At 42.1% G+C, this 27770-nt stretch overlaps 3 protein-coding genes across 4 annotated transcripts; all 3 read right to left on the bottom strand.

Annotated features, from left to right (window-relative positions):
• Positions 1–42: 42 nt before the first annotated feature.
• LOC117663184 (uncharacterized) lies at positions 43–11950 on the bottom strand. Of its 2 annotated transcripts, none has more exons than XM_087884086.1 (2): positions 11884–11950; positions 43–3014 (listed from the first exon to the last, which is right to left on the bottom strand). In XM_087884086.1, the coding sequence occupies exon 2, from the start codon at positions 2227–2229 to the stop codon at positions 1015–1017; it is 1215 nt and encodes a 404-aa protein (XP_087740212.1). In that variant the 5' UTR covers positions 2230–3014; positions 11884–11950; the 3' UTR covers positions 43–1014. The 2 variants fall into 2 exon arrangements, with proteins under 2 accessions (XP_087740212.1, XP_034269020.3); XM_034413129.3 differs by lacking the exon at positions 11884–11950 and adding an exon at positions 4109–4249.
• Positions 7211–10587, bottom strand: LOC117663207 (uncharacterized). The gene is made up of 2 exons (XM_087884065.1): positions 10105–10587; positions 7211–9935 (listed from the first exon to the last, which is right to left on the bottom strand). Exons 1-2 carry the CDS (start codon positions 10373–10375, stop codon positions 8578–8580), a joined length of 1629 nt encoding a protein of 542 aa, XP_087740191.1. The 5' UTR covers positions 10376–10587; the 3' UTR covers positions 7211–8577.
• Positions 10739–27191, bottom strand: LOC148115743 (uncharacterized). The gene is made up of 5 exons (XM_087884131.1): positions 27069–27191; positions 22756–24301; positions 19393–19413; positions 13723–15868; positions 10739–10924 (listed from the first exon to the last, which is right to left on the bottom strand). The coding sequence occupies exons 2-4, from the start codon at positions 24026–24028 to the stop codon at positions 14211–14213; spliced, it is 2952 nt and encodes a 983-aa protein (XP_087740257.1). The 5' UTR covers positions 24029–24301; positions 27069–27191; the 3' UTR covers positions 10739–10924; positions 13723–14210.
• Positions 27192–27770: the final 579 nt, after the last annotated feature.

The following is a 27770-nucleotide window of genomic DNA, read 5'->3' as shown; positions in this document are numbered from 1 at the left end:
TTTGTATTTGTAAAACTTTTTCAATAAAAAAAAATGATGTGGTCATGTAATGTCACTTTTTATAAACTCATTATGAAAATTCACATAATGTGCACACAGTAATGAGAGTCCTTAGATTGCCTGTGTAACATGTTTGTGATGAGAGCTGCACTGGATTGATTTCTTTACAGGGTACAATTCAAATTACTGGTCATCCCCTTTAAACCTACTTATTATAGCAGTAACATATAGACACATATACCACCACAGAATATTTTACAGCAGTCTCCCTTTACAGTCAGCATATTTCCCCCAACAATCTGGGTCCTCATTTTACAGATCTCAGAAGGATGGAAGCTGTCAACCTCAACCCCCGTCAGGATCAAATGACAGGCTGTGGGCAGAGTCAGCTGGCAATACTGCATTCTAAGCACTGTGTCAATAGGGCATCTGACATTATTTTCCCACCTTTATTATTTTTGCATCTACTTGTTCTACTGGTTGAGATGGGGGTAGGTAGGCATGCTCCTTGTCCATTCCTTTACATTTTGATGATAGGAGGTAGGAAGTCTTTTTTACTGTAGCTCCATCCCTATGGGAACACTCTTTCCCATAAAATTTGACAGGCCTTTTTCCTCCTAAAGGTTTCCTCTGTCTGTCATCTCCAATTCTAGGAGGCAGTGCTCAACTTTGTTGCTTAGCTGAATTTTGTTGCTGGGCAGGTTTCTTTCGCTGGCCCACCATATTTACCATGTTTAAAAACAAAGACATGTTTGATTAAAAAGAATCAGCTGAGAAATTATAATGGTAAATTTCTCAGCTGAGCTTGCAATGAGAGATCAGAAATGATATTCAAGATATCTCTACATACATCAAATTACACCTTATGGAATATCTTCTGTACGATCAGAGGAATTTTGTCCGAAACACTGTTAGCAAATCTAGGCATTAAAATGGTTTCTCCCCTATGTGTAACCTTACATGATTTATAAGGGTAGAATATTACTGAAATCTTTCCCACAATCCAGACATTCATTACGGTCTTGCTCCTGTGTGAGTCCTCTGGTGTATCACCAGCTTGGAATTCTGAATGAATTTTTTACCACACTCCAGACACTCATATGGTTTTTTTCTGGCGTGAATTCTCTGGTGTATCAGCAGGTTGGAACTCTGAGTGAAACGTTTCCCACAATCCAGGCACTCATATGGTTTGATGCCTGTATGAGTTCTCTGGTGTAACACCAGGTAAGAATTCCGACAGAAACATTTCCCACAATCAGGACACTTATATGGTTTCTCTCCTGTATGAGTCTTCTGGTGTATCAGAAGGTTGGAATTCTGCTTGAAACTCTTTCCACAATCCAGACACTTATATGGTTTCTCTCCTGTGTGAGTTCTTTGGTGTTCCACCAGGTGGGAATTTCGACTGAAATGTTTCCCACAGTCCAGACACTCATATGGTTTCTCTCCTGTGTGAGTGCTCTGGTGTACCACCAGATTGAAATTCTTACTGAAACTTTTCCCACAATCCGGACACTCATATGGCTTCACTCCTGAGTGTGTCCTCTGGTGTATAACCAAGTCGTAATTCTGAGTGAAACTTTTCCCACACTCCAGACACTCATATGGTTTTTCTCCTGTGTGAGTCCTCTGGTGTTTCACCAGAGCAGAATTCCAATTGAAACTTTTCCCACACTCCAGACACTCATATGGTTTTTCTCCTGTGTGAGTTCTCTGGTGTACCACCAGCTTAGAATTCCAAAAGAAACCTTTCCCACAATCAGGACACTTATATGGTTTCTCTCCTGTGTGAGTTCTCTGGTGTTCCACAAGGTGGGAATTTCGACTGAAACTTTTCCCACAATCCAGGCACTCATACGGTTTCTCTCCTGTGTGAATCTTCTGGTGTATCATCAGGTTGGAATTCTGAGTGAAGCTTTTCCCACAATCGTGACACTCATATGGTTTCTCCCCTGTGTGAGTCCTCTGGTGTATCACTAGGCTGGCATTCTGAGTGAAACTTTTCCCACAATAAAGACACTCATATGGTTTCTCTCCCATATGAGTCTTCTGGTGTCTCAACAGCTTGGAATTCTGAATGAATTTTTTCCCACACTCCAGACACTCATATGGTTTCTCTCCTGTGTGTGTTCTCTGGTGTATCACCAGTTTGGAAGTCTGACTAAAACTTTTTGTACAATGTGGACACTCATACAATCTCTCTCCCGTGCGAGTCCTCTGATGCTTCATCTGATCAGACTTCAAAGTATAAGTCCTACAATCAGGACACTCATATGGTGTCTCTTCAGCTTGAATCCTCTGGTGTATCACTAGGTGGGAATTCACAGTGAAACTTAATCAGGACATTCAAAGGGTTTCACTCCAATGTGAGTTTTCTTGTGTCTCACTAGAGTAGGGTGGCATCCTAAAGCTTTTGCCACATTGGGATCACTGGTAGGCCCACTCCCCGGTGTGAGTGTTTCCATGTGGGAGCTGTTCTGAGTAAAACTTTTGCCCCTCTATGAGCATTTGTGTGGATTTTCATTGGTGTGGACCCTCTCTTGCATAATTAGCTGTGATCTGCAATCTGTTGTTTTTTTGACAATAGGCCCACTCTGTGTTTTTCTAACACTGATATTCTTGCATAATTGAGGAAGCCAAAAATATTTCTGAGCTCTTACCTGCAGGTACTTTGAAAGCCCTTACAAAGGCTTTCATTAATGCCATTCCATTTCGGCTATCCAAGGGAAGTTTTCCTTCCCACAGGCTTCGTTATTTCTACTTTTTCTGAATTTGGAAATTATCCCCTTTGACTTTTCATGTAATCTTTCTTTGAGTTCCACATACTCCATTGTTTCCAGCTCAAAACTTTGTTCTTGTTATTTTTTCCCTTGTTTCTCATCTCCTGAGGAAAGAGAAGAGTTTTTATACTTTCTGGAGGAAGTGGAAAAGATTTTGGTTGATTTTTTGTTTTTGTTTTAACGCTGCTTCTCATTCTCTGTTATTTACAGTCCTCTTCTTAGAATCTTCTTTGTCTGTAAGATCCATATGAATGAGTTAGTATCATTATTGTTAAAAAGAAATGGCTGCAGAAACATGAGAAAACACCCCCCCCCCAAAAAAAGCCCCACATATATTACAATGGAAAAGTATCAAAATGGTACTTTAACCTGTAATAATTATGGTTCATTTGGCACATTAAAAAAATCTAAGTTCAAACCTCCACTCAATCCTTTTCTTTTTGCACCATGTAAATCATATTAGCATTGAAAATTGTTATAAAATATTCCTGTTTATTGTTTATTTCAGTCTGCAAAATGTCCCAGAAGGATATTCGCTCACATTCTTTGATCTCATTTTAGAAAGGTGGGACACTAACGGATGAAATGATGCCCAAATCCCATGCAAGATTTAAAACATCTGTTTTGCCCATGAAACTCCACATTTGATAGGTCAATAAAACGGGTCAATAAAATCAGAAGGAATTAAGAGTTATGTGGAGACTGAGGGAGATTGACCTGTGCGCTCCCACAGAGAGGGCCTCCTTGGGGTGCCTTCAGCCAAACAATGTAGGCTGGTGACCCCCAGGGGGCGGGCCTTCTCTGTGGTGGAACCTACCCTCTGGAACCAGCTGCCCCCAGAGATAAGGGGAATCCAAGACCTTGGTGCCTTCCACCGTGCACTCAAAACTTTCTTTTTTCAGCAAGCTGGGCTGGCCTAACACTTTTTTAAAATGTTTTTAATTGTTTTGTCATTGCTTTTAATTATGGGGCCAAATATATATATATATATATATCTTTTTAATTGTACTTTAATGTTTGTAGTTTATGTTTTTATTTTGGCTGTACACCGCCCTGAGTCATCAGGGAGAAGGGCGGTATATAAATTTGATATAAAATAAAATAAAATAAAATAAAATTTCCCCAAATCTCCCATTGGTAAAACCACAGGCAGCAGCTTTAAGTAGTGCAGCCACAGAGGAATAAAATTTGGGAAGGGAAAGAATATACAACAGCAGCAGTATCCATGCTTCAGCCTCTTTTCTTCCTCTACTTCATACGCCGTGGAGGAAAGAAAGCAAAGGGCCCGAGTTGCTCCCGGCTTCTCCTCCGACCTTCCCTTCACTCACCTCCCAGGAGCCGCTGCCACCCTCCAAGCAACATAAGAGACTCCGCCGACGCCATTATCCTCCCGTGGGCGACCCGGAAGAGGAAGTTCCTCTGACCTTCGCCTCCCCTCGTCGACATCCTCTTTTTTTCTTCTTGTGCCATATCCGTAATTGGACGTTGGCGATCCTCTCTAGCAAGCCAATACTCTATCGTTTCAACTCGTTCAAGCTCAGCCTCTCTCCATTTCCTTGAATAGCTATGCTGCAGTTGCAAAGTACCTGCTTTCTAGTCTCCAATATTGCTTCTCTGTAGATCGCCATCTAGCGTCATAAGGCGGAATAACATGCTCGTTCTACTCTAAGGCGTTTGAAGATGTTCTCATGGATTCCGTGCTTCCTTAAGTGCCATCAATTCCTATTTGATTCCCATCGAGCTCATCGGTAGCTTTTCTCCCTGAAGCTCCATCCCCAAACCTTTTCTTTCAGGTCCCCCAAGAGGGCATCCATTGTCCCTGGAGCTGAGCTGCAAGCATCCTTTGGAAGAAGCGGGAACTAAACCAAAGAAAAGCACCCTTGGGGGAATGATGTGCAAATAGGAAACGAGAGACTGGCCTAAACAATTGCCAGCTTCATCCCATTAATAAAAGAAGGAAATAAGGGACAAAAAACCTGAAGTGCCCATCCACATTGCTTCCATCTCTCTCTCATCTCTTTTTCTGTCTGTCTCTCATCCCTTTTTGTCTCTCATCACTCTTTCTCACTCACTCTAATCTTTCTCTCTCCCTCCCCCTTCTCTCTCTCTCTCTCATATCTCTCTCCCGTCTCTCTCATCTTTTTGTCTCTCTCATCTCTTTCATCACTCTTTCCCTCCCCTTCTCTCTCATATCTTTCTCTCTCTCCCCTCTCTCTGTCTGTCTCTCCCATCTCTTTCTTTCTTTCTCTCATCTCTCTCTCTCTGTCATTCTGATTCTCCGGCACTCTCTGGGTCTCGCGGGCGGTTCTTTGGTCTTTGTTGGTGCTGGATGCACCTCGGTGCTTGGGGAGACACACGACCTGCTCTCCGTCCCGAGACACTTGCCCGACCCTGATGCTCTGCATTGTATTGGGCTCCAGGAGGAGAAGGGGACACTGTCTCCCCCATTGTGAAGCACGCTAAATTTAACTGAGCTGCAAGAGCAGCAGGCAGGCCATGGAGGCGCCAACAGCAGTGGCAGACAGAAACGGCCGGGCCAGGCCAGTGTCTCACAGCTGAGAGGAAGTTGCATGTCTCCCAAAGACACTGAGGTTTGCAGAGCACCAACAAGGGCCGGAAGAAACGCCTGAGAGACCCAGCAAGAGATGAATCGTTGCTCCCGCTCTGAAATATGGAGCGAATCTCCATCCCCCACCCTTCCCTTCCTTCTCAGGCTGGGCAAGGAGTAGCGGGGAGGGGAGGACAAGATGTGGGCCAGCCACCCGTGGGTTCAGCAGACAGGAAGCCACAGCAGGGGGACGAAAGAGCCACAGATTTCCGCCACCCATTGCTTCGGCCCACCTGCGTCACCAAGCCCACCTTGCACCATTACCTCGTTCCAGCCAGCGAGGGCTGCACTACTCCTTGCGTGTTGCACCAACTGCAAAGTTGCAAGTACGTCCACCTACGGCGGAGATTTTCAGCCCCACCATGAGCTGCCTAGCCAGTCCCATATTCCAGAGCTCTAGTCACAGGACTGGCCATTGGTCATCCCGGAGCAGCTCCTCCACCCGGGTGTGCTGCGGACCACCAAAAGTTTCCCACGGATTACCAACGGTCCACCGGTTGGTGACCTCTGATCTACTGTGCCAGTTGTACCCTTTTCTGGACCAGGAGGCCTTCCACATGGGTCACCTCCTATTTGGATCACTGCACTGGACCACTCAGAAAATTCAAATGGTGCAGAACGCAACAGCACACACAGTAATGAGTCCCTAGATTGCCTTTGCAACATGTTTGTGATGAGAGCTGCACTGGATTGTTTTCTTTACAAGTACAATTCAAGTTACTGGTCATCCCCTTTAAAGCTACTGTATTTATTATAGCAATAGCATTTAGATACATATACCACCACAGAACGCTTTATAGCAGTCTTTTTTTACAGAATCAGCATATTTCCCCCGACAATCTGGGTCCTTTTACAGATCTCAGGATGGAAGGCTTTCAACCTCGAGCCCCGTCAGGATCAAATTGCAGTGTGTGGGCACAGTCAGCTGGCAATTCTGCATTCTAAGACTGTGTCACTAGGGCACCTGTCATTGTTCTCCTTTATTATTTCTAAATCTACCTCTTCTACTGGTTGAGATGGGAGGGCATGCTCCTTGTCCATTCCTTTACATTTTGCCGATAGGAGCTTGGAAATAAACCTTTTCTACTGCAGCTCCAGCCCAATGGGAACTCTTTCCCATAAACTATTTTATGGGAACTATTTCACATAAAATTTGGCAGGCCTTTTTCCTTGTAAAGGTTTCCTCTGTCCAGTCGATTCTAGGAGGCGGTGCTTACTTGTTTTAGTTGAGAGAGCCAGTTCATGTGGCTCTAAACAGAATGCTGTTACCATTCCACCAAAGTGGTACTTCTTTATCTACTCACATTTGCATACTTTCAAGGAGTGTTGTGGTGGCCTAGAGCTCTCATCATCAGGAGGCTGTGAGTTCAATCCTAGGTTGAGGCTGATAATATCTCTCTCTGGCACAATGAGAATGTATCTCCCCAGCCAGCCTCTGGGAGGTGAAATCCAAAAGTCTTAAAGTCGCCAAGTTTGGAGACCCCTGAGTTAGACCCAGTTTAAATCTAGGTCTGCTGCAAAATTCTGCATTGGAGACAGGAAGTGGATCCAACCAGTAAACACTCAGCTCTATTCAGTTGCCCAGACTCCACCCCGCAAAGGATTACAGGGTCATTAAATGACCTAAAAAAAATTGCATGCTTTCGAACTGCTAGGTGTGCAGGACTTGCAGAAAGAAACAGTAGCTCACCCTGTTGTGTGGCATGTGGGTTTCTAACCCAGATTGTCAATATTCCTGCGGACGTCCTCAGCATATTTAATTGCTGACCATCATGCCTCCTCTGATAGTGAGATAGGAAGCATATAAATTTAAGAAAACAAATAAATTTTATTTCCTTTTTATTCAGAAACTCAAGATGGCATACAAAGCACTTCCTGGGTTACATCTTGGGCAAAGAAACAGGATCTTTTCTCATTTTAAATCCGCAGACCAGCCAACCTACCTGCACAGAAATACTTTCTGCCTCTCAGTTGGCATTTTAAATTAGCATCCAGCAGCTTCTGGCAGCCACTTTCCTGCCTAACCTAACACTGAACTGGAACTTGTGGCTTTTCATTCAGGGTCCTTGATTCTTGTCTTTTTTTCCTGTTTTTTATATAATAATAGTAAACATTATATAATGTTTATTATAAATAATAAACATTATTTTTATTAGTAACAAACATGACCACAGAAGTGTCTTCAGACAACACTGGCTCTCTCAGGTAAGAAACAAGAGATGAGTACCACTCCCTAGAGCTGGATACAAGTGGTCAGGGGCAACCTTTGCCTTAATTATTATTTTAAACAGAAGATAATATTAACAAGAATTAATAAAGTAAAGCTACTTCCAATTTCCTTTACAGTGAATGTAATTAGAAATACAAAATTATATCTTACTCGATGGTTATAAAAATATCTTTTTTTTTACAATTACCTGGTTTTTAATAATCAAAACTATAAGTCATAACTTTATTTTTTCTGTTTCACAAAAGCCTCTAAAGGGCTTTCAATCAGCAAGGGATGTAGAAAATGTCTTTTCTCTGACTGAGGAAGTCAATTATTCATCTCAACAAATGCCATCATCCTCGACAACCATTCCTCCATTGCGGTTAAAGTTGAGACTTTCCACTTTGGTGCATAGAATACAGGTGATCATTGACTTATGACAACAATCAGGGCAGAAATGTTGGTCCTACGTCATTGTGGTCATAAAGCAATATACTCATATAATTGTCTCTCTCAACAACCGGAATCCTGCCCCCTCCAAGTCGCGATCACTAACAGACCATGTAACTCATCAAGCAAACAGAGTGAAAATGTTACCTGCCAAAAGAGGGCAGGCAGTTCCCCTCTATGTGCAAAAGGGAATTTCGTTGTTGGGCAGATTTCTTTCGCCAGCCAACCATAGGACTTCACCTGTCTACCCTGCGTGGAAGGGAACAACTGCACTGGGCCAAAGAAAGGAAGCTCAGAAAGGGCTTGGATCTCCCAACACAGATCTCCTCCTTCATGTTTAATAATAAGACATATTTGATTAAAAAGAATCAACTGAGAAATCAAAATAGTTAATTTCTCAGCTGAGCTTGCAATGAGAGAACAGAAATGATATTGAAGATTCCTCTAGATACATCAAATTACTCCTTGTGGAATATCTTCTGTACGATAAGAGAGGAGTTTTGTGTGAAACACCGTCAGTAATCTAAGCATTAAAATGGTTTCTCCCCTATGTGTAACCTTACATGATTTATAAGGCTAGACCTGATACTGAAATCTTTCCCACAATCCGGACATTCATATGGTCTCGCTCCTGTGTGAGTCCTCTGGTGTATCACCAGCTTGGAATTCTGAACAAATTTTTTCCCACACTCCAGACACTCATATGGTTTTTCTCCGGTGTGAGTTCTCTGGTGTATCACAAGGGCAGAATTCCAATGGAAACTTTTACCACAATCCAGACACTGATATGGTTTGTTGCCTGTATGAGTTCTCTGGTGTACCACCAGGTGAGAATTCCGACAGAAACCTTTCCCACAATCAGGACACTTATATGGTTTCTCTCCTGTATGAGTTCTCTGGTGGATCACCAGACTGAAATTCCTACTGAAACTTTTCCCACACTCAAGACACTCATATGGTTTTTCTCCTGTGTGAATCTTTTGATGTATCAGAAGGTTGGCATTCTGCTTGAAACTCTTCCCACAATCCGGACACTCATATGGTTTCTCTCCTGTGTGAGTTCTCTGGTGTATCACCAGGTTGGAATGCTGACTAAAACGCTTCCCACAGTCCGGACACTCATATGGTTTATCTCCTGTGTGAGTGCTCTGGTGTACCACCAGATTGAAATTCTTACTGAAACTTTTCCCACAATCCGGACACTCATATGGTTTCTCTCCTGAGTGAGTCTTCTGGTGTATAACCAAATCGGAATTCCGAATGAAACATTTGCCACATTCCAGACATTCATATGGTTTTTCTCCTGTGTGAGTCCTCTGGTGTATAACCAGGGCAGAATTCCAATTGAAACTTTTACCACAATCCAGACATTGATATGGTTTTTTACCTGTGTGAGTTCTCTGGTGTACCACCAGGTTAGAATTCCAAGAGAAACCTTTCCCACAATCAGGACACTTATATGGTTTTTCTCCTGTGTGAATTCTCTGGTGTTCCACCAGGTAGGAATTTCTACTGAAACTTTTCCCACAATCCAGGCACTCATACGGTTTTTCTCCTGTGTGAATCCTCTGATGTATTACCAGTTCAGAATTCCAACTGAAACCTTTTCCACAATCTGGACACTGATACGGTTTCTCTCTTGTGTGAGTCCACTGGTGTATCAGCAGGCTGGTATTCTGCTTGAAACTCTTCCCACAATCTGGGCACTCATATGGTTTCTCTCCTGTGTGAGTTCTCTGATGTATCACCAATTTGAAATTCTGCTTGAAACATTTCCCACAATCCAGACATTTATATGGTTTCTCTCCTGTGTGAGTCCTGTGGTGTATCACTAGGTTGGCATTTTGAGTGAAACTTTTCCCACAATCCTGACACTCATATGGTTTATCTCCCATGTGAGTCCTCTGGTGTATCACTAGGTTGGAATTCTGCTTGAAACTCTTCCCACAATACAGACACTCATATGGTTTCTCTCCTGTGAGTTCTCTGATGTATCAGTAGTTTGGAAGTCTGACTAAAACCTTTTGCACAATGTGGACACTCATACAATTTCTCACCCGTGTGAGTCCTCTGATGCTTCATCAGATCAGCCTTCCAAGTATAAGTTTTCCCACAATCAGGACACTCATATGGTTTCTCTCCAGTGTGGGTCCTCTGGTGTATCACCAGATGGGAATTCCGAGTGAAACTTTTTTCACAATCAGGACATTCAAAGAGTTTCTGCCCAGTGCGAGTTCTCTTGTGTCTTACCAGAGTGGTGTGGAGTGCTAAAGCTTTTGCCACATTGGGATCACTGGTAGGCCTACTCTCCAGTGTGAGTGTTTCCATGTGGGAGCTGTTCTGAGTAAAACCTTTGCCGCTCTATGAGCATTTGTGTGGATTTTCATTGTTGTGGATCCTCTCTTGCATAATTAGCTGTGATCTGCACTGTTGTTTTTTTCAACAATAGGCCCACTGTGTGATTTTCTAACATTTATATTCTTGCATACTTGAGACCAAAAATATTTCTGAGCTCTTACCTGCAGGTACTTTGGATTAAGTCGCTCTTTCCTTTCTCAAAGGTTTTCATTAATGACATTCCATTTTGGCTATCCAAGGGAACTTTTCCTTCCCACTATTTCCACTTTTTCTGAATTTGGAAATTATCCCCTTTGACTTTTCATGTAATCTTTCCTTGGGTTCCACATACTCTATTGTTTCCAGCTAAAAACTTTATTCTTGTTATTCTTTCCCTTGTTTCTCATCTCCTGAGGAAAGAGAAGAGTTTTTATACTTTCTGGAGGAAGCAGAAAAGATTTTGGTTGGTTTTTTGTTTTTGTTTTAACGCTGCTTCTCATTCTCTGTTATTCACAGTCCTCTTCTTAGCAACTTCTTTGTCTGTAATATATATATTAATGAGTTAGTATCATTATTGTTAGGAAAACTGGCTGCAGAACATGAGGAAACAGCAAAAAAAAAAAAAAAAAAAAAGCCCCACATATATTACCATGGAGAAGTTTCAAAATGGTACTTTAACCTGTAATAATTATGGTTCATTTGGCACATAAAAAAATCTAACTTCAAATATCATATTCAATCATTAAGGTTTCTTTTCGCATTGTGTAAATTATTAGCATTGTAAATTATTATAAAAAATTTCTGAAAATACTGAAGATATATGCACACATAAAATACACATCTATGAATTTGTGTATGTAAAAAACTCTTACGTTTATTTCAGTCTGCAAAATATCCCAGAAGGGTATTCGCTCAAATTCTTTGATCTCATTTTAGAAAAGTGGGACACTAACGGATGAAATGATGCCCAAATCCTATGCACGATTTAAAACATCTGTTTTGCCCATCCTTTCTAAGGTAGGTAAATTGAGGACCCAGTTGTGAGGACAATAAACTGACTTTGTATAAATATACAAAAGGATGAAGGCTATTGTTGAGCACATTGTAAGCCGCCCTGAGTCTCCGGAGAAGGGCGGCATATAAATCAAATTAAAAAAAAAAAAGAAACTCCACATTTGACAGGTCAATAAAACGGGTCAATAAAATCAGAAGGAACTCAAGAGTTATGTGGAGACTGAGGGAGATGTAAGGTTAAGGAATATGAAACAAATCAATATAAAGATTTTTTTTAAATCCCCCAAATCTCCCATTGGTAAAACCACAGGCAGCAGTTTTAAGTAGTGCAGCCTCAGAGGAATAAAATCTGGGGAGAGAAAGAATATGAAGCAGCAGCAGCCGCCATGCTTCAGCCTCTTTTCTTTCTTTGCTTCATACTCCGTGGAGGAACCCAAAGGGCCCGACTTCCTCCCGGCTTCTCCTCCGACCTTCCCTCCACTCACCTCCCAGGAGCCTCTTCCACCCTCCAAGCAGCAGAAGAGGCTCCGCCGACGCCATCATGCTCCCATGGGTCAGCCGGAAGAGGAAGTCCCTCTGCCCTTCGCCTCCTCTCCTCCACATCTTCTCTAGCAATGCATTACTCTATCGTTCCAACCCATTCAATCTCAGCCTCTGCCCCTTCCCTAGAATAGCCGCTGTACTGTATTCACTGCTTTCTACGCTCCAGTGCCGCTTATTTGTGGAGCGCCATCTTAAAAATGGATTCTGGCCTGAAGTCCATTCCTCAGAGAAATCCAGAGAGATGAGACAGACAGACAGACAAAGGGGGGGGGAGAGAGAAACAGAGATGAGAGAGAGACAGAGATGAGAGAGAGAGATGAGAGATCCCCGTGTTTTGTTTTCTGTGGGAAACAGGTCCAAATGGCTCTTTGAGTGTTTAAGGTTGCAGAAACAGGCGGTCAAACTAAGTGCCTGAAGTCCCACAATCCTGACACACATATGTGTGGGTTACAAATAAAGTTGGATTTGAATTGGAGGGTGGAAATGGAAGGGGAAATCAGGATCAGATAACAATTATCAGTTAATAATGGGTTAAATCCCTATTGTGTTTCTTTACCCCTACTGTGATCCCTATTTGCAGCTTTTATTTTCCCCAATTTTAATTTTACACTTTCCTCTCGACTTACGGGGAAAAGTGGGGCGGAGGGAGAAAGCTTTTCAGTTAATTACAAAAGGAAACACATAGAATGCAGAGTATATTCTGAATCGAACTGATGTATTTTAACTGTATAAATATGGAGAGACGTTCAAGAACAGGATGAGATCAAGAGAGTAGTGGGGCCGAGTAGGGCTTATGTATCTGTATCTTCTAACAGAAAAGTCATGACTGCAGTTTGTGTTAATGAAATGACACCGTCCATATCCAAATGGATGAGACACGAGAGCAAGCAATAGCCAGAAATAGGAGACTGATAAATATTGAGGGAAAGAACTAAGGCGGGGGGAATGGCTTTGCATGGCAATTTAGTATGTCCAAGAAGGAATGTGGAGTGGAAATGTCTATCAAGTGAAATCAAAAGGCAAAAGTAGAATATCCCACCAAAGCCACTTAATCACCAGGTTGACTTTTTAAAGGGACACCCTTAACTTCCATTTTCAATGCAGATCTAAAGTACGGACGGTGATAGTGGCCATTTCAGCGATTGGCTCTGAGCTCTGTAGCATGGAGGAATCTGGAATAAAATAAACCCAACATATGCGGCCAATTTTTGGATCTTTTTAACCTTATAGTTTTATATTGCTACTTATGACATTGTAGTAATCAGATAGGAGGCATATACATTTAATAAATTAAAATTAATACATTTTATTCCCTTTTTATTCAGAAACTCAAGACGACATAGAAAGCAGTTCCTGGCTGGCATCTTGAGCCAAGAAAGAGGCTGTTTTCTCATTTTAAACTCCCTTTGCCAGCCAACCGATCTGCACGGGGATATTTTCAACCTCTGAATTGGCATCTCAAATTGGGATTTCATAGCACCTGGCAGCCATCTTCCTGCTTAATCTAACACTGGAACTCATGGTTTCCATTCAGTGTTTTTGACCCTTGCACTGGATTTTTTTAATATAATTTATATTAATAATTTTAAACAGATGATTAAAAACACGATCGACTACAGAAAAGAGAAGAAAAAAGAAATTAAAAGTGTAAAAAAGAAAAAGAAATAGAGAGAAGTTACTTCCTTTACAGTAATTATACTTCGTTCAAAGGAATTACTTCCTTTACAATAATATTAGAAATACAAAATTACTTCTGTTACAAAAACTCTCTTTTCTATTACCTGGTTTGTTTTTTATAATCACAACTGTAAATGATGACTTCATTTTTTTTTCTTTCACACAAATCTCTGACAAACTTCCAATCAGTAATGAATGTACAGTCAGTCTTTTCTTTGATTGAGGAAATCAATATAGTTGTCTCAGAACATTCCATCATCTTCACCAACCATTCCTCCATTGCGGTTACATCTGAATCTTTGGTGTATATAATACAGGTACTCTTCGACTTACTACCACAATGAGGATCAAAATTTTGATCCTAGGACAGGGGTCCCCAAACACCGGGTTGTACAAGTAGAAGGCAATTGTGCACATATGCGTGCATCTCCAGTTGCACAAGAGGCAAGGAAGCTCAGAAAGTGCTTGGACCTCCCAATTCAGATCCCCTCATGTTCAATATTAAGACATATTTGATCAAAAGGAATAAGGCAAGACCATTAAAATAGTTAATTCCTCAGATGAGCTTGCAATGACAGATTAGAAATGAAAATCAAGAATCCTCTACACACGTCAAATGTTGTTTTATGTGGAATTTCCTGTGTGTGAGAAAGGAGGAATTTTGTGTGAAACACTGTCCGCAATCTGGACATTTGAATGGTTTCTCCCCTGTGTGTAACCTTACATGATTTATGAGGCTAGACTGAGTACTGAAATCTTTCCCACAATCCGGACACTCATATGGTTTCTCCCCGGTGTGAGTCCTCCAGTGTATCACCAACTCAGAATTCCGAATGAAACTTTTCCCACACTCCAGACACTCAAATGGTTTTTCTCCTGTGTGAGTTCTCTGGTGAATCACCAGGGCAGAATTCCAATGGAAACTCTTACCACACTCTAGACACTGGTATGGTTTGTCCCCGGTGTGGGTTTTCTGGTGTACCATAAGTTTAGAATTACGATAGAAACCTTTCCCACAATCAGGACACTCGTATGGTTTTTCTCCTGTGTGAATTCTCTGGTGTTCCACCAGGTTGGAATTCCGACTGAAACTTTTCCCACAATCCAGGCACTCATACGGTTTTTCTCCCGTATGAATCCTCTGGTGTATCACCAGATCTGAATTCCAATTGAAACCTTTCCCACAATCTGGGCACTCATATGGTTTATCTCCAGTATGAGCATTCTGATGGATCAGCAGGTTGGAATTCCTACTAAAAGGTTTTCCACAATCTGGACACTCATATGGTTTTTCTCCCGTGTGAGTCCTCTGGTGTAACAGTAGGGTGGAACTTTTCTTGAAACTTTTCCCACAATCCAGACATTCATAGTGTTTCTCGCCTGTGTGTGTCCTCTGGTGTATCACCAGCTTGGAATTCTGCTGGAAACTTTTCCCACAATCTGGACACTCAAATGGTTTCTCTCCTGTGTGAGTCCTTTGGTGCCTCACAAGGTTGGAATTCCCACTGAAACTTTTCTCACAATCTGGACATTCATATGGTTTCTCTCCTGTGTGTTTCCTCTGGTGTATTACCAGGTAAGAGTTCTGACTGAAACTTTTCTTACAATACAGACACTCATATGGTTTCTCTCCTGTGTGAGTCCTCTGGTGTATCACTAGGTGGGAATGCCGACTAAAGCTTTTCCCACAATCTGGACACTCATATGGTTTCTCTCCAGTGTGGGTCCTCTGGTGTATTACTAGGTGGGAATGCCGACTAAAGCTTTTTCCACAATCTGGACACTTATATGGTTTCTCTCCAGTGTGAATCCTCTGGTGTATTACTAGGTCAGAATTTCGAATGAATTTTTTCCCACAATGTGAACACACATACAATTTCTCTCCTGTATGCGTCTTCTGGTGTATCACCAGGTCAGAAGTTTGACTAAAACTTTTCCCACAATCTTGACACACATATGGTTTCTCCCCAGTGTGAGTTCTCTGGTGTATCACCAGGTTGGAATTCCGACTGAAACCTTTCCCGCACTCTGGACACTCAAATGGTTTCTCTCCTGTGTGTGTCCTCTTGTGTATCACCAGGGTGGCATGCTTACTAAACTTTTTCTCACACTGTGGGCACTGGTAGGGCTTTTCTCCAGTATGGGTTCTCTTATGCTCAAGAAGTTGGGACTTGTAGGGAAAGGCTTTGCTACATTCAGAGCATTTGTATGGTTTTTCACCAGTGTGGGTCCTCTGATGCATAATCAGCTCTGATTTGCAATCGGCGCTTTTCCCACAATATGCACATCTGTGGAGGTTTTCCACCTCTGATATGCCTGGGTTCTTGAGGAGGTAAAAAATATTTGTGATCCCTTCTTGGATGGTACTTTGATTCAAGCTGTTTTCTTCCTCATAGGGTGAGGCCTGCATTACTGTCTGAAATGACTGATTCCTCCCCACGGACTTCTAAATATTTTCCCCTTTTTTGTGGATTTGAAAATGTTCCCCCTTTACCTTTTCATTTAATGTTTCCTTGAGTTCCACATAAAATATTTTTTTCCCAGCTCAAAACTCTTTTCCTATTTTTTTTCCTCACTTGTTGCTCACTTGCTGGGGGGGGGGAAGAAGTTTTGTGGTTTTCTGCAGGAAAGGATTTGCTTTCCTTCTTAGTACTGCTTCTCATTCTTTGCTGTCCAGAAGGCTCTTCTTGGCATTCTCTTTGTCTATAAGATTGACATAAAAGGATGATTTTAATTACTATTTATAAAATGGTTGCACAAGATGTGGAAACAAGAAAAAAAAGCATATATTACAATGAAAAAACAAACATGCCAAAATTAGAGTAACACATTAACCGCTAACATTCATCATGACACATAGCAAGATCCAAGTTCGAATGTTCTCACAATCGTAAAATTTTCTTGGTGACTCGGGTGAATTTCAAAATGTTAGCATTTCAAATTGTTATCATCACATATACCGGGAAATACTGAGAATGGATTATACAGAGAAACATATATGCTCAAAGAAATACAGAAATGTGCCCCTATGTATGTATGTACGCATGTAGAAAATATGTATTTTCTGTCTGCAAAAAGTTTCAGAAATAGGTACAAAGAATATGTGGGCATTAACAAAGGAAATGGTGCCCAAGGCAAGATTTAAAGGAACGGTTTTAGGCTGTGGGGGAGTAGTGGTTAGAATGAAGTATTAAAGGTTATCACTGCTCAGTACCAGGAATTATTTGACTGGCTCAGCCTTCTGTAGGGAGATAAATAATAGTAGAGTCAGTAGAATTGGTTTGACTTGCTGTTTTGCTTCTGTAAGAATTGCTTTGCTAAGAATCAGAATTGCCAGTGATCTAACTTGTTTTTTTGTACACCTCGGTGCATGGAACAGAATATGACATAGTTTGCCAGGATTACACCAGGCAAATACCTTTGTTGCTAAGCACCCAGCCCTTCTGATGTTAAGCACTCAGCCCCCCCCACTCCCCTGTTCCTTGCTGCACAGCCAATGCAGGGCTACAAGGAAAGCATGTGCCAGAGGGGCCAGAATTGGGTACTAACCTTATTCCTTTGAAGGTATAAAACGTGCCATACCTTTCCCAAGGTGTGGCTATTCCTCACATGCATTGTATCTGTATGTTGTGGATATAGCTTCATTTAGTATTTTGTTTTTGGCCCTAAATAGCCAATAGCCTCCCACCGGCCAGTTCGCTCGCACAGAGAGGGCCTCCTCAGGGTGCTGTCGGCCAGACAATGTCGGCTGGCAACCCCCAGGGGGAGAGCCTTCTCTGTGGCGGCACCTGCCCTCTGGAACAACCTACCCCCAGAGATACGCACGATACCAGACCTCCGGACTTTTCGTCGGGCCCTGAAAACACATCTATTCCATCTAGCCGGGCTGGCTTGACCCCATCCTTACGGTTTTAAATTTATAATTGGTTTTAATTGGGTTATTTTAAATTGATGGCCAAAAGTATTTAATGTTTTTTAAATTGTTTTTAAATTTTATATGTTGTGTTTTTACCGTGGCTGTTCACCGCCCTGAGTCCTCTTGGAGAAGGGCGGTATACAAATTAAATAAATAAAATAAAAATAAAATCTGCTTCTTTTTTGCAAGCCTTGTCTTGAGTCTCTCTCTCTCTTTGGCATTCTGGTGACTCAAGTACATTTTGGGACCTTACACTTGTAGGAAGTTAGCACCCACCCCTCTCCTGGAAGAGTGAAATATTTTAGGAAATATGAAAAAGGCAGAATATTATATTTCCCTGGGAGAAGCATGTTCCCTGGGAGAAGCAGCTCCCACCTTCCTGCCCCCCACCGTTTGTTAATGGGACAGAGGCAGAAACCCAATCCTTTGTCAAAGGACATTTGCAACACAATAGCAACAGAAACTAACACAATGGGACCCATCTAGACAAGGCTCACCACATGGCACCTGGGAAGATTGCATCAGCCAGCAAGACCCCCACCCCCTGGGAGTCTGACAACCAATCAGGATACTCTTTCGTGGCCCCAAGAAATGCAGAGCCAGAGAGAGCATAAAAACCCGAAGATTTACTGTATCACCCCTTTTCTGTTCAGGAACTCAAGCCATGTGATCCTGTCCACCATTAAACCATCTTTCCAAGCAGTCTCCATGTTTCCAGTGTCTGTTTTCCCCACTTGGAGCAGAACCTAGAAGGATGTTTCTTCCAACACACTTCCATTCATTCAAGGTCAGTAAAATGAGGACCCAGATTGTTGGGGGCCATAGGCTGACTCTGTAAACTGTTTAGAGAGGGCTGTAAAAGCACTGTGAAGCGGTATGTAAGTCTAATATGCCAATAAAAACTCAAATCATCCAACCAAAAGTATCTATAAAAAGATTAAATCGTAGCCACTGGACCAAAGATGCTTCATCTGAGATGTTTGGCTTCCCATCCAGGAAATAAAATCATCATCACTCAAAATAAAAGAGTTTAAGTTAGGCAGAGACTCAAAGAGTGGTTGGAATCTACCAACTGCAGGGCTCTGTCTCCAAAATGTATTGCAGTAAGTTTACCTACTGCTGGATAAAACGAGCCCGACTTGCTCCCGGCTTCTCCTCCGACTCACCTTCCAGGAGCCGCTTCGCCACTTCAAGCAGGTGGGAAAACAGGCTTCCCTGTGCTTCTCTCCTCCTAATTCCCTCTAGCAATCCACGACTCTGTGGTCTCAATTCCTTTCAGTTCGGCTACAGGCGCTTTGCTACTGTATTTGCGACTCTCCAGGCGTGCTTTGTTGCCTAATCATAGAGCGCCATCTAGCGACCCATGGCCAGATCATCCTATCTCTAGCTGCATAAGATTAGCCGGGTGCTGGCTGGGTCCTAAAAAGTTCACGAAGTTCTTGTTTTTTATCCGCAGCCCCTAAATGATTGACAGCCTGCCATCTATTCCTAGAATACTGCGGGACAAAACCTGGTATTGTCTACCCACGTTGTTTCCAACTTCATCTAAATAGGAGATACTATCATGTATTATTGGTCTTCCTTGTACCAATAATTATTGGTATTATTGTATTATTGGGGAGTGCAGCCTTCCCAATTTCCACATTACTTTCAGCCTTGAGAATTCCCAGGCTGCTTGGGCAAAACACTTGGAGACCAGAGCCTTGGTAGTACTGGGGTTTAAGGCACCCTGTTATTAAGCTTATTAAGCTTAAGCTTATTAAGACCAGCTGCCTGCAATTACTGCAGGGTTCGAATCTCGCCAAGGCTCAAGGTTGACTCAGCCTTCCATCCTTTCTAAGGTAGGTGAAATGAGGACCCAGTTTGTGGGGGCAATAAGCTGACTTTGTATAAATATACAAAAGGATGAAGGCTATTGCTTAACGCATTGTAAGCCGCCCTGAGTCTTCGGAGAAGGGCGGCATATAAATCAAATTAAAAAAACAAAAAAACAAAAACCATTACTTCACAGATTGGAAGCTGATCTAAAGATTCCAGCACTTTGGGAGGGTTTGGCTGTCACTGGAGATCAAAAACTCTCTACATCCTAACATTTTTATTACTGATTTACTTCAGAGACAGTTGTGGCTGTTCCTGGATCTGCAGGCCCTGGTTACGGTCAATCATGCCCTAGTTACTTGCATACAGGTAGTCCTGGATTTACAACCACGACTGAGCCCAAAATATATGTTGCTAAGTGAGAAATTTGTGTTAGATGAGTTTTGCCCCATTTTTACGACTTTTCTTGCCATATTTGTTAAGCGAATCACTGCAGTTGATAAGTTAGTAACACGGTTGCTAAGTGAATCTGTCGTCCCCATTGACTTTGCTTGTCAGAAGATCACAAAAGATGATCGTATGACCCTGGGACACTGCAACCGTCATAAACACGAACCAGTGGTCAAGCATCCAAATGTAAATCACATGACCATCAGCATGGTGATACTGTCATAAGTGTGAAAAATGATCATAAGCCACTTTTTTCAGTGCTGTTCTAACTTCAAATGGCCACTAAATGAACTTTTATAAGTCAGGGACTACCTGTATTGGATGACGTTGATAACCTTTGCATGAGCTGCCCTTGAAGAGCATCCAAAAGTTTTAGCTGGTAGAGAATGCAATGGCTGGATAAGCTATGTGTGTTTCTGAAGCAGCACATGTCATGCCTCTGCTCTGTGAGCTCCCTTGGTTGCCAGTTTGCTTGCGGATCCGGTTCGAGGTGCTGGTTTTGCCTTTGAAAGCCCTTCCTGGCATGGGCCTGAGCTGACGTACCACCTTTCCCTGCTTATTTCAGCCTGTCCAATGATACCTGGCAAAGAAGACATGCAGCAGGGACCATCAGCTGGGGATCTCCATTTGGTGGGTCCGAGGAAACGTGCCTTCTCTGCTGTGGCCCCCACCTTATGGAATATCATCTCCCCTGAAATGAGATTAATTCCACCCTTTTTGAGCTTCTGGAAGGCTCTCAAGACATGGCTTCATCCTCAGGCCTGGGGCTCTTAAGATATGAGATATTCTCAGATGGTTCCATTGCTGAGCTGGCTGTTTCCATCCATTTCATTGCCTGGGGGAGTTGTATAGTTACTTATTTCTTAGCATAGATTTTTATGTATGTCGTTGATATGGCTGTGGTTTTTAATCTCATTGTTATACATCGCCCAATATTGCTTTTGGGGACAGGCTGGGAGTATAGAAATTTCATTTATAAATAAATAATAAAAATGTAAGTTTTTGAGGAGGACTTTAGAATGGCTAAATTGAAGGAGAATAAAGGAGGGTTGCAAATAAATAAAGTTGGATTTGAATTGGGGGGTGGAATTGGAAGGGGAAATCAGGGTCAGATAACAAATACCTTATCAGTTAACAATAATAATGGATTAAATCCCTATTGTGTTTCTTTACCCCTACTGTGATCCCTATTTGCAGCTTTTACTTTCCCCAATTTTAATTTTACACTTTCCTCTCGACTTACGGGGAAAAGTGGGGGGAGGGAGAAAGCTTTTCATTTAATTACAAAAGGAAACACATAGAATGCAGAGTACATTCTGAATCGAACTGATGTATTTTAACTGTATAAATATGGAGAGACGTTCAAGAACAGGATGAGATCAAGAGAGTGGTGGGGCCGAGTAGGGCTTATGTATCTGTATCTTCTAACAGAAAAGTCATGACTGCAGTTTGTGTTAATGAAATGACACCGTCCATATCCAAATGGATGAGACACAAGAGCAAGCAATAGCCAGAAATAGGAGACTGATAAATATTGAGGGAAAGAACTAAGGCGGGGGGAATGGCTTTGCATGGCAATTTAGTATGTCCAAGAAGGAATGTGGAGTGGAAATGTCTATCAAGTGAAATCAAAAGGCAAAAGTAGAATATCCCACCAAAGCCACTTAATCACCAGGCTGACTTTTTAAAGGGACACCTTAAACTTCCATTTTCAATGCAGATCTAAAGTACGGACGGTGATAGTGGCCATTTCAGCGATTGGCTCTGAGCTCTGTAGCATGGAGGAATCTGGAATAAAATAAACCCAACATATGCGACCAATTTTTTGATCTTTTTAACCTTATAGTTTTATACTGCTACTTATGACATTGTACTAATCAGATAGGAGGCATATACATTTAATAAATTAAAATTAATACATTTTATTGATTCCCTTTTTATTCAGAAACTCAAGACGACATAGAAAGCAGTTCCTGGCTGGCATCCTGAGCCAAGAAAGAGGCTGTTTTCTCATTTTAAACTCCCTTTGCCAGCCAACCGATCTGCACGGGGATATTTTCAACCTCTGAATTGGCATCTCAAATTGGGATTTCATAGCACCTGGCAGCCACGTTCCTGCTTAATCTAACACTGGAACTCATGGCTTCCATTCAGTGTTTTTGACTCTTGCACTGGATTTTTTAATGTAATTTATATTAATAATTTTAAACAGATGATTAAAAACACGATCGACTACAGCAAAGAGAAGAAAAAAGAAATTAAAAGTGTAAAAAAGAGAAATAGAGAGAAGTTACTTCCTTTACAGTAATTATATTTTGTTTAAAGGAATTACTTCCTTTACAGTGATATTAGAAATACAAAATTACTTGTTACAAAAACTCTCTTTTCTATTACCTGGTTGGTTTTTTTATAATCACAACTGTACATGATTTCGTTTTTTTTATTAACACAGATGTCTAACAAACTTCCAATCAGTAATGAACATACAGACTGTCTTTTCTTTGATTGAGGAAATCAATATAGTTGTCTCAGAAAATTCCATTATCTTCACCAACCATTCCTCCACTGCTGTTAAATCTGAATCTTTGGTGTATATAATAGTAGGTAATCTTCAATTTACCACAATGGGAATCGAAATTTTGATACTAGGACAGGGGTCCCCAAACACTGGACCGCACAAATGGCAGGCAATTATGCACATATTTGTGCATCTCCAGTTGCACAAGAGGCAAGGAAGCTCAGAAAGTGCTTGGACCTCCCAACTCAGATCCCCTCATGTTCAATATTAAGATATATTTAATTAAAAAGAATGAGGCAAGACAATAAAATAGTTAATTCCTCAGATGAGCTTGCAATAAGATGAGAAATGAAATTCAAGAATCCTCTAAACACGTCAAATTTTGTCTCGTGTGGAATTTCTTGTGTGTGATAAAGGAGGAATTTTGTGTGAAACACTGTCCGCAATCTGGACATTTGAATGGTTTCTCCCCTGTGTGTAACCTTACATGATTTATGAGGCTAGACTGAGTACTGAAATCTTTCCCACAATCCGGACACTCATATGGTTTCTCCCCGGTGTGAGTCCTCCAATGTATTACCAAATCGGAATTCCGAATGAAACTTTTCCCACACTCCAGACACTCAAATGGTTTTTCTCCTGTGTGAGTTCTCTGGTGAATCACCAGGGCAGAATTCCAATGGAAACTCTTACCACACTCTAGACACTGGTATGGTTTGTCCCCGGTGTGAGTTCTCTGGTGTACCACAAGATTAGAATTACGATAGAAACCTTTCCCACAATCAGGACACTCGTATGGTTTTTCTCCTGTGTGAGTTCTCTGGTGTTCCACCAGGTGGGAATTCCGACTGAAACTTTTCCCACAATCCAGGCACTCATACGGTTTTTCTCCTGTATGGATCCTCTGGTGTATCACTAGATCTGAATTCCAATTGAAACCTTTCCCACAATCTGGACACTCATATGGTTTATCTCCGGTATGAGCCTTCTGATGGATTAGCAGGTTGGAATTCCTACTAAAAGCTTTTCCACAATCTGGACACTCATATGGTTTTTCTCCTGTGTGAGTCCTCTGGTGTAACAGTAGGGTGGAATTTTCCTTGAAACTTTTCCCACAATCCAGACATTCATATGGTTTCTCACCTGTGTGTGTCCTCTGGTGTATCACCAGCTTGGAATTCTGTTGGAAACTTTTCCCACAATCTGGACACTCAAATGGTTTCTCTCCTGTGTGAGTCCTTTGGTGCATCACAAGGTTGGCATTCTGACTGAAACTTTTCCCACAATACAGACACTCATATGGTTTCTCTCCTGTGTGAGTCCTCTGGTGTATTACCAGGTTGGCATTCTGACTGAAGTTTTTCCCACAATACAGACACTCAAATGGTTTATCTCCTGTATGAATCCTCTGGTGTATCGCCAGATTGAAATTCTTACTGAAGCGTTTCCCACACTCGAGACACACATATGGTTTCTCTCCTGTGTGAGTCCTCTGGTGTATCACCAGGTCAGAATTGTGAGTGAAACATTTCCCACAATCAGGACAATGAAAGGGTTTCTCCCCAGTATGAGTCTTCTTATGTCTCACCAGACTGGTGTGTGTACTAAACCTTTTGCCACATTGGGAGCACTGGTAGAATTCCTCTCCAGTAGGGGTGCTTCCATGAGGAAGTTGTTCTGAGTAAAGCGTTTGCCACATTCCAAGCATTTTTGCTTTTTTTTTGTGGTATGGATCCTCTCTTGCATAAATCACCTGTGATCAGCAATCTGTATTTCCCCACACAACAGATAGACTGTCGGGTTTTTCCAACACTGATAATCTTGGATTCTTCAGGAGGTAAAAAATATTTCTAATCTCTAACTGGTGCTGCTTTGATTCAAACTCCTCTTGAATCCAGGGTGCTCTTCTTGACATCCTCTGTCTACACGATTCATATTAATGGATTAGTTTCATTGTGGTTTAAAAAAATAGCTGCAGAACCTGTGAAAACAGAAAAAAAAACCTGTATATATTACCATGAAAAAGCAAGCATATAAAAATGCTAGTTTAGTAACCAATATATTGGACTAAAATACACACATGGCTGGAAAAAACATGCTGCGCTGGTAGGAAGAGTTGTGGATGGGGGGCAACGTGTTACGGTGGTTCTCCTTTCTCTCGGACCGGTCGCAGTTTGTGTTGGCAGGGGGGCAGAGGTTGACCTCGAGACGCCTCATATGTGGGGTGCCTCAGGAGTCGGTTCTCTCGCCCCTTTTGTTCAACATCTATGTGAAGCCACTGGGTGAGATCATCCGTGGCTTCAAGGTGAAGTACCACCAGTACGCTGACGATACCCAGCTGTACATCTCCACCCCGGGCCACCCCAATGATGCCCTTGAAGTGATGTCCCGGTGCCTGGAGGCTGTGCGGATCTGGATGGGGAGGAACAGGCTCAGGCTCAACCCATCCAAGACTGAGTGGCTGTGGTTTCCGGCATCCCGATATAGTCAGCTGGTGCCATCGCTGACTATTGGGGGTGAATCATTGGCCCCCACGGATAGGGCTCGCAACTTGGGCGTCCTCCTGGATTCACGGCTGTCTTTAGATGAGCATTTGACGGCCGTGACCGGGAGGATTTTTCATCAGGTTCGCCTGATCTGCCAGTTGCGTCCCTTTCTAGATCGGGACTCCCTACGCACAGTCACTCATGCCCTCGTTACCTCTCGTCTGGACTATTGCAACGCTCTCTACATGGGGCTCCCCTCGAGGTGCACTCGGAGGCTCCAACTGGCGCAGAATTCGGCCGCGCGGGTGGTTATGGGAGCGACGTGGAGTTCCCATGTAACACCTCTCCTGCGCGAGCTGCACTGGCTCCCGGTGGTCTTCCGAGTGCGCTTCAAGGTTCTGGTTATCACCTTTAAAGCGCTCCATGGCTTAGGACCTGGTTATTTACGGGACCGCCTGCTACCACCAATAGCCTCCCACCGGTCAGTACGCTCCCACAGAGAGGGCCTCTTCAGGGTGCCATCGGCCAAACAATGTAGACTGGTGGCCCCCAGGGGGAGGGCCTTCTCTGTGGAGGCACCTGCCCCCTGGAATCAACTGCCCCCAGAGATGCGAAAAATTCAAGACCTCGGTGCCTTCTGCCATGCCCTGAAGACCTTTCTTTTTCAGCAAGCCGGGCTGGCTTAACACTTTTTTAAAAATGTTTTCAATAGTTTTGTTATTTGTTCTTTTAATTTTGGGGCTAAACATATATATATATTTTTAAATTGGTTTTAATGTTTGTATTTATGTTTTTATTTTGGCTGTACACCACCTTGAGTCCTTCGGGAGAAGGGAGGTATATAAATTTGAAAAATAAATAAATAAAATAAATAAATAAAACTACATATAGACCTGAAACCAGAGATATATTTGTTAGGCATTCTACTAGAAAAAAGTTTGCACATTTGATTCTGCATATACTAACGGCAACTAGAATTGTATTTGCGCAACAATGGAAAAGTGATGAGATCCCCTCTGAGGAGAATGTAATTAAAAAAATATTAGACTATGCAGAAATGAATAGATTAACATTTGTTATTAAGGATTAAGAAGAAACTGAATATTTTTTGATATGGGACGCATTTCATCAATGGCTAGATAACAGAAACAGAAGTTAGAAAGGAGGAGATATAAAGGGAGGAAATGGTATAGAGAAGAGTCGTTAAAGATGTTAAATGTTAAGTATTACGGTTATTAAATTATGTTATTATATTATAAATATGACTAAATATAATGATGTATAAATATAAATAATTATATCCAGAATATGCAGTTTGATGAAAATTGAATGTTATATAAATAAAACAAAATATATAAAAAAATACTAGTTTAATCTATAACATTAATTACAACACATTTGGCATACAGAAAACTAGCAAGATCCAAGTTCAAATATCCATTCATAGATACAATGAAATTCAATGAAAGGCTCAAGGTTGACTCAGCCTTCCATCCTTTCTAAGGTAGGTTAAATGAAGACCCAGTTTGTGGGGGCAATAAGCTGACTTTGTATTAATATACAAAAGTATAAAGGCTATTGCTTAACGCATTGTAAGCCACCCTGAGTCTCCGGAGAAGGGCGGCATATAAATCAAATAAAAAAAAAAAAATCAAATGTTTGGCTTAGGCAAATCATTTAGCATTGTAAATTGATTATAAAATTTACCTGAAAATGCTGAAGATTATACCATATACGTATGTGCACACAGAAATTTACACATCTATGAATTCATGTATGAAGAAAATGTATGTGCATTCCTCTGTACAACAAGTCCCAGAAATAGATTCCCTCAGATTTTTTGATCTAATTTTTAAAAAGGTGCGGTCGTTAACAGACGAAATGGTATCCAACATCTCTGCAGATTTAAAACACTGGCAAGCAAGGAGTTCATGAAACTCCTTGCTTGTCAGGAAAACAACATGTCCATAAAATGAATCAACATGCCATAAAAGGAATCAAGTGTTACGTGAAGGTGAGGGAGATGCGTGGTTAAAAAATATGAAATATATATAAAGATTTCTTTAAATTTACCAATTTACCCCCATTGGAAAAATCACAGCCACCAATTTGAAATCATGCAGCAAAAGGATGAAAACATTTGGGGAGAGAAAGAACATGAAGCAGCAGCAGCCTCGTTGCTTCCTCCGCTTCATACCCCGTGGAGGAACCCAAAGGGCCCGACTTCCCCCCGGCTTCTCCTCCGACCTTCCCTCCACTCACCTCCCAGGAGCCGCTTCCACCCTCCAAGCAGAGCAAGAGGCTCCATTATCCTCCCGTGGGTCAGCTGGAAGAGGAAGCCCCTCTGCCCTTCCCCTCCTCTCCTCCACATCCGCTCTAGCAATCCACTGTTCTATCGTTTCAACGCCTTCCAGCTCAAGCCTCTTACCCCCCCACCCCCACCCCCACCTCCCACTAGACTAGCAATGGCACTACTGTAATGTATTCACTGCTTTCTAGGCACGAGTATTGCTTCTCTGTAGAGCGCCATCTAGTGACATAAGGCTGAAAAACACGCTCGTTCCATTTCGTTTGCAAGATGTTTTCATGGGTTCCGCGCTTCCTTCTGTGCCATCAAGTCGTATCCGACTCCCCCCGAGCACGTCGATAGCTTTTCTCTATGGGCATCTATCCCACGCCTTTTCTTTCAGGTGCCCCAGGAGTGCACTCCTCCCCCCTGGAGCAACTAAACCAAAGGAAGGTGCCCTTGTGGGGAACGACCTGCAAACAGGGACCGAGAAAGTGCACCTCCTGTGGGGCCGGGTGAAGATTCTTCCAGCCAGTTTTTCGATTGGCAAATCTGCAGCCCTAAATCATTTCCAGCTTCATCCTATTAATAGAATAATGAAATATGAGACAAAAACTTTGAAGTGCCCACCCACATTGCTTCTAAACCAGATCTAGGTAGAAAATACTATCTTCCTA

The sequence above is a fragment of the Pantherophis guttatus genome, chromosome 2, assembly GCF_059756535.1.
Source record: "Pantherophis guttatus breed Tessera chromosome 2, ASM5975653v1, whole genome shotgun sequence".
In the NCBI taxonomy this organism is placed as follows: domain Eukaryota; kingdom Metazoa; phylum Chordata; class Lepidosauria; order Squamata; family Colubridae; genus Pantherophis; species Pantherophis guttatus.
Note: the sequence above shows the minus strand (reverse complement) of the source record. Positions and strands in the feature narration are given on the sequence as shown.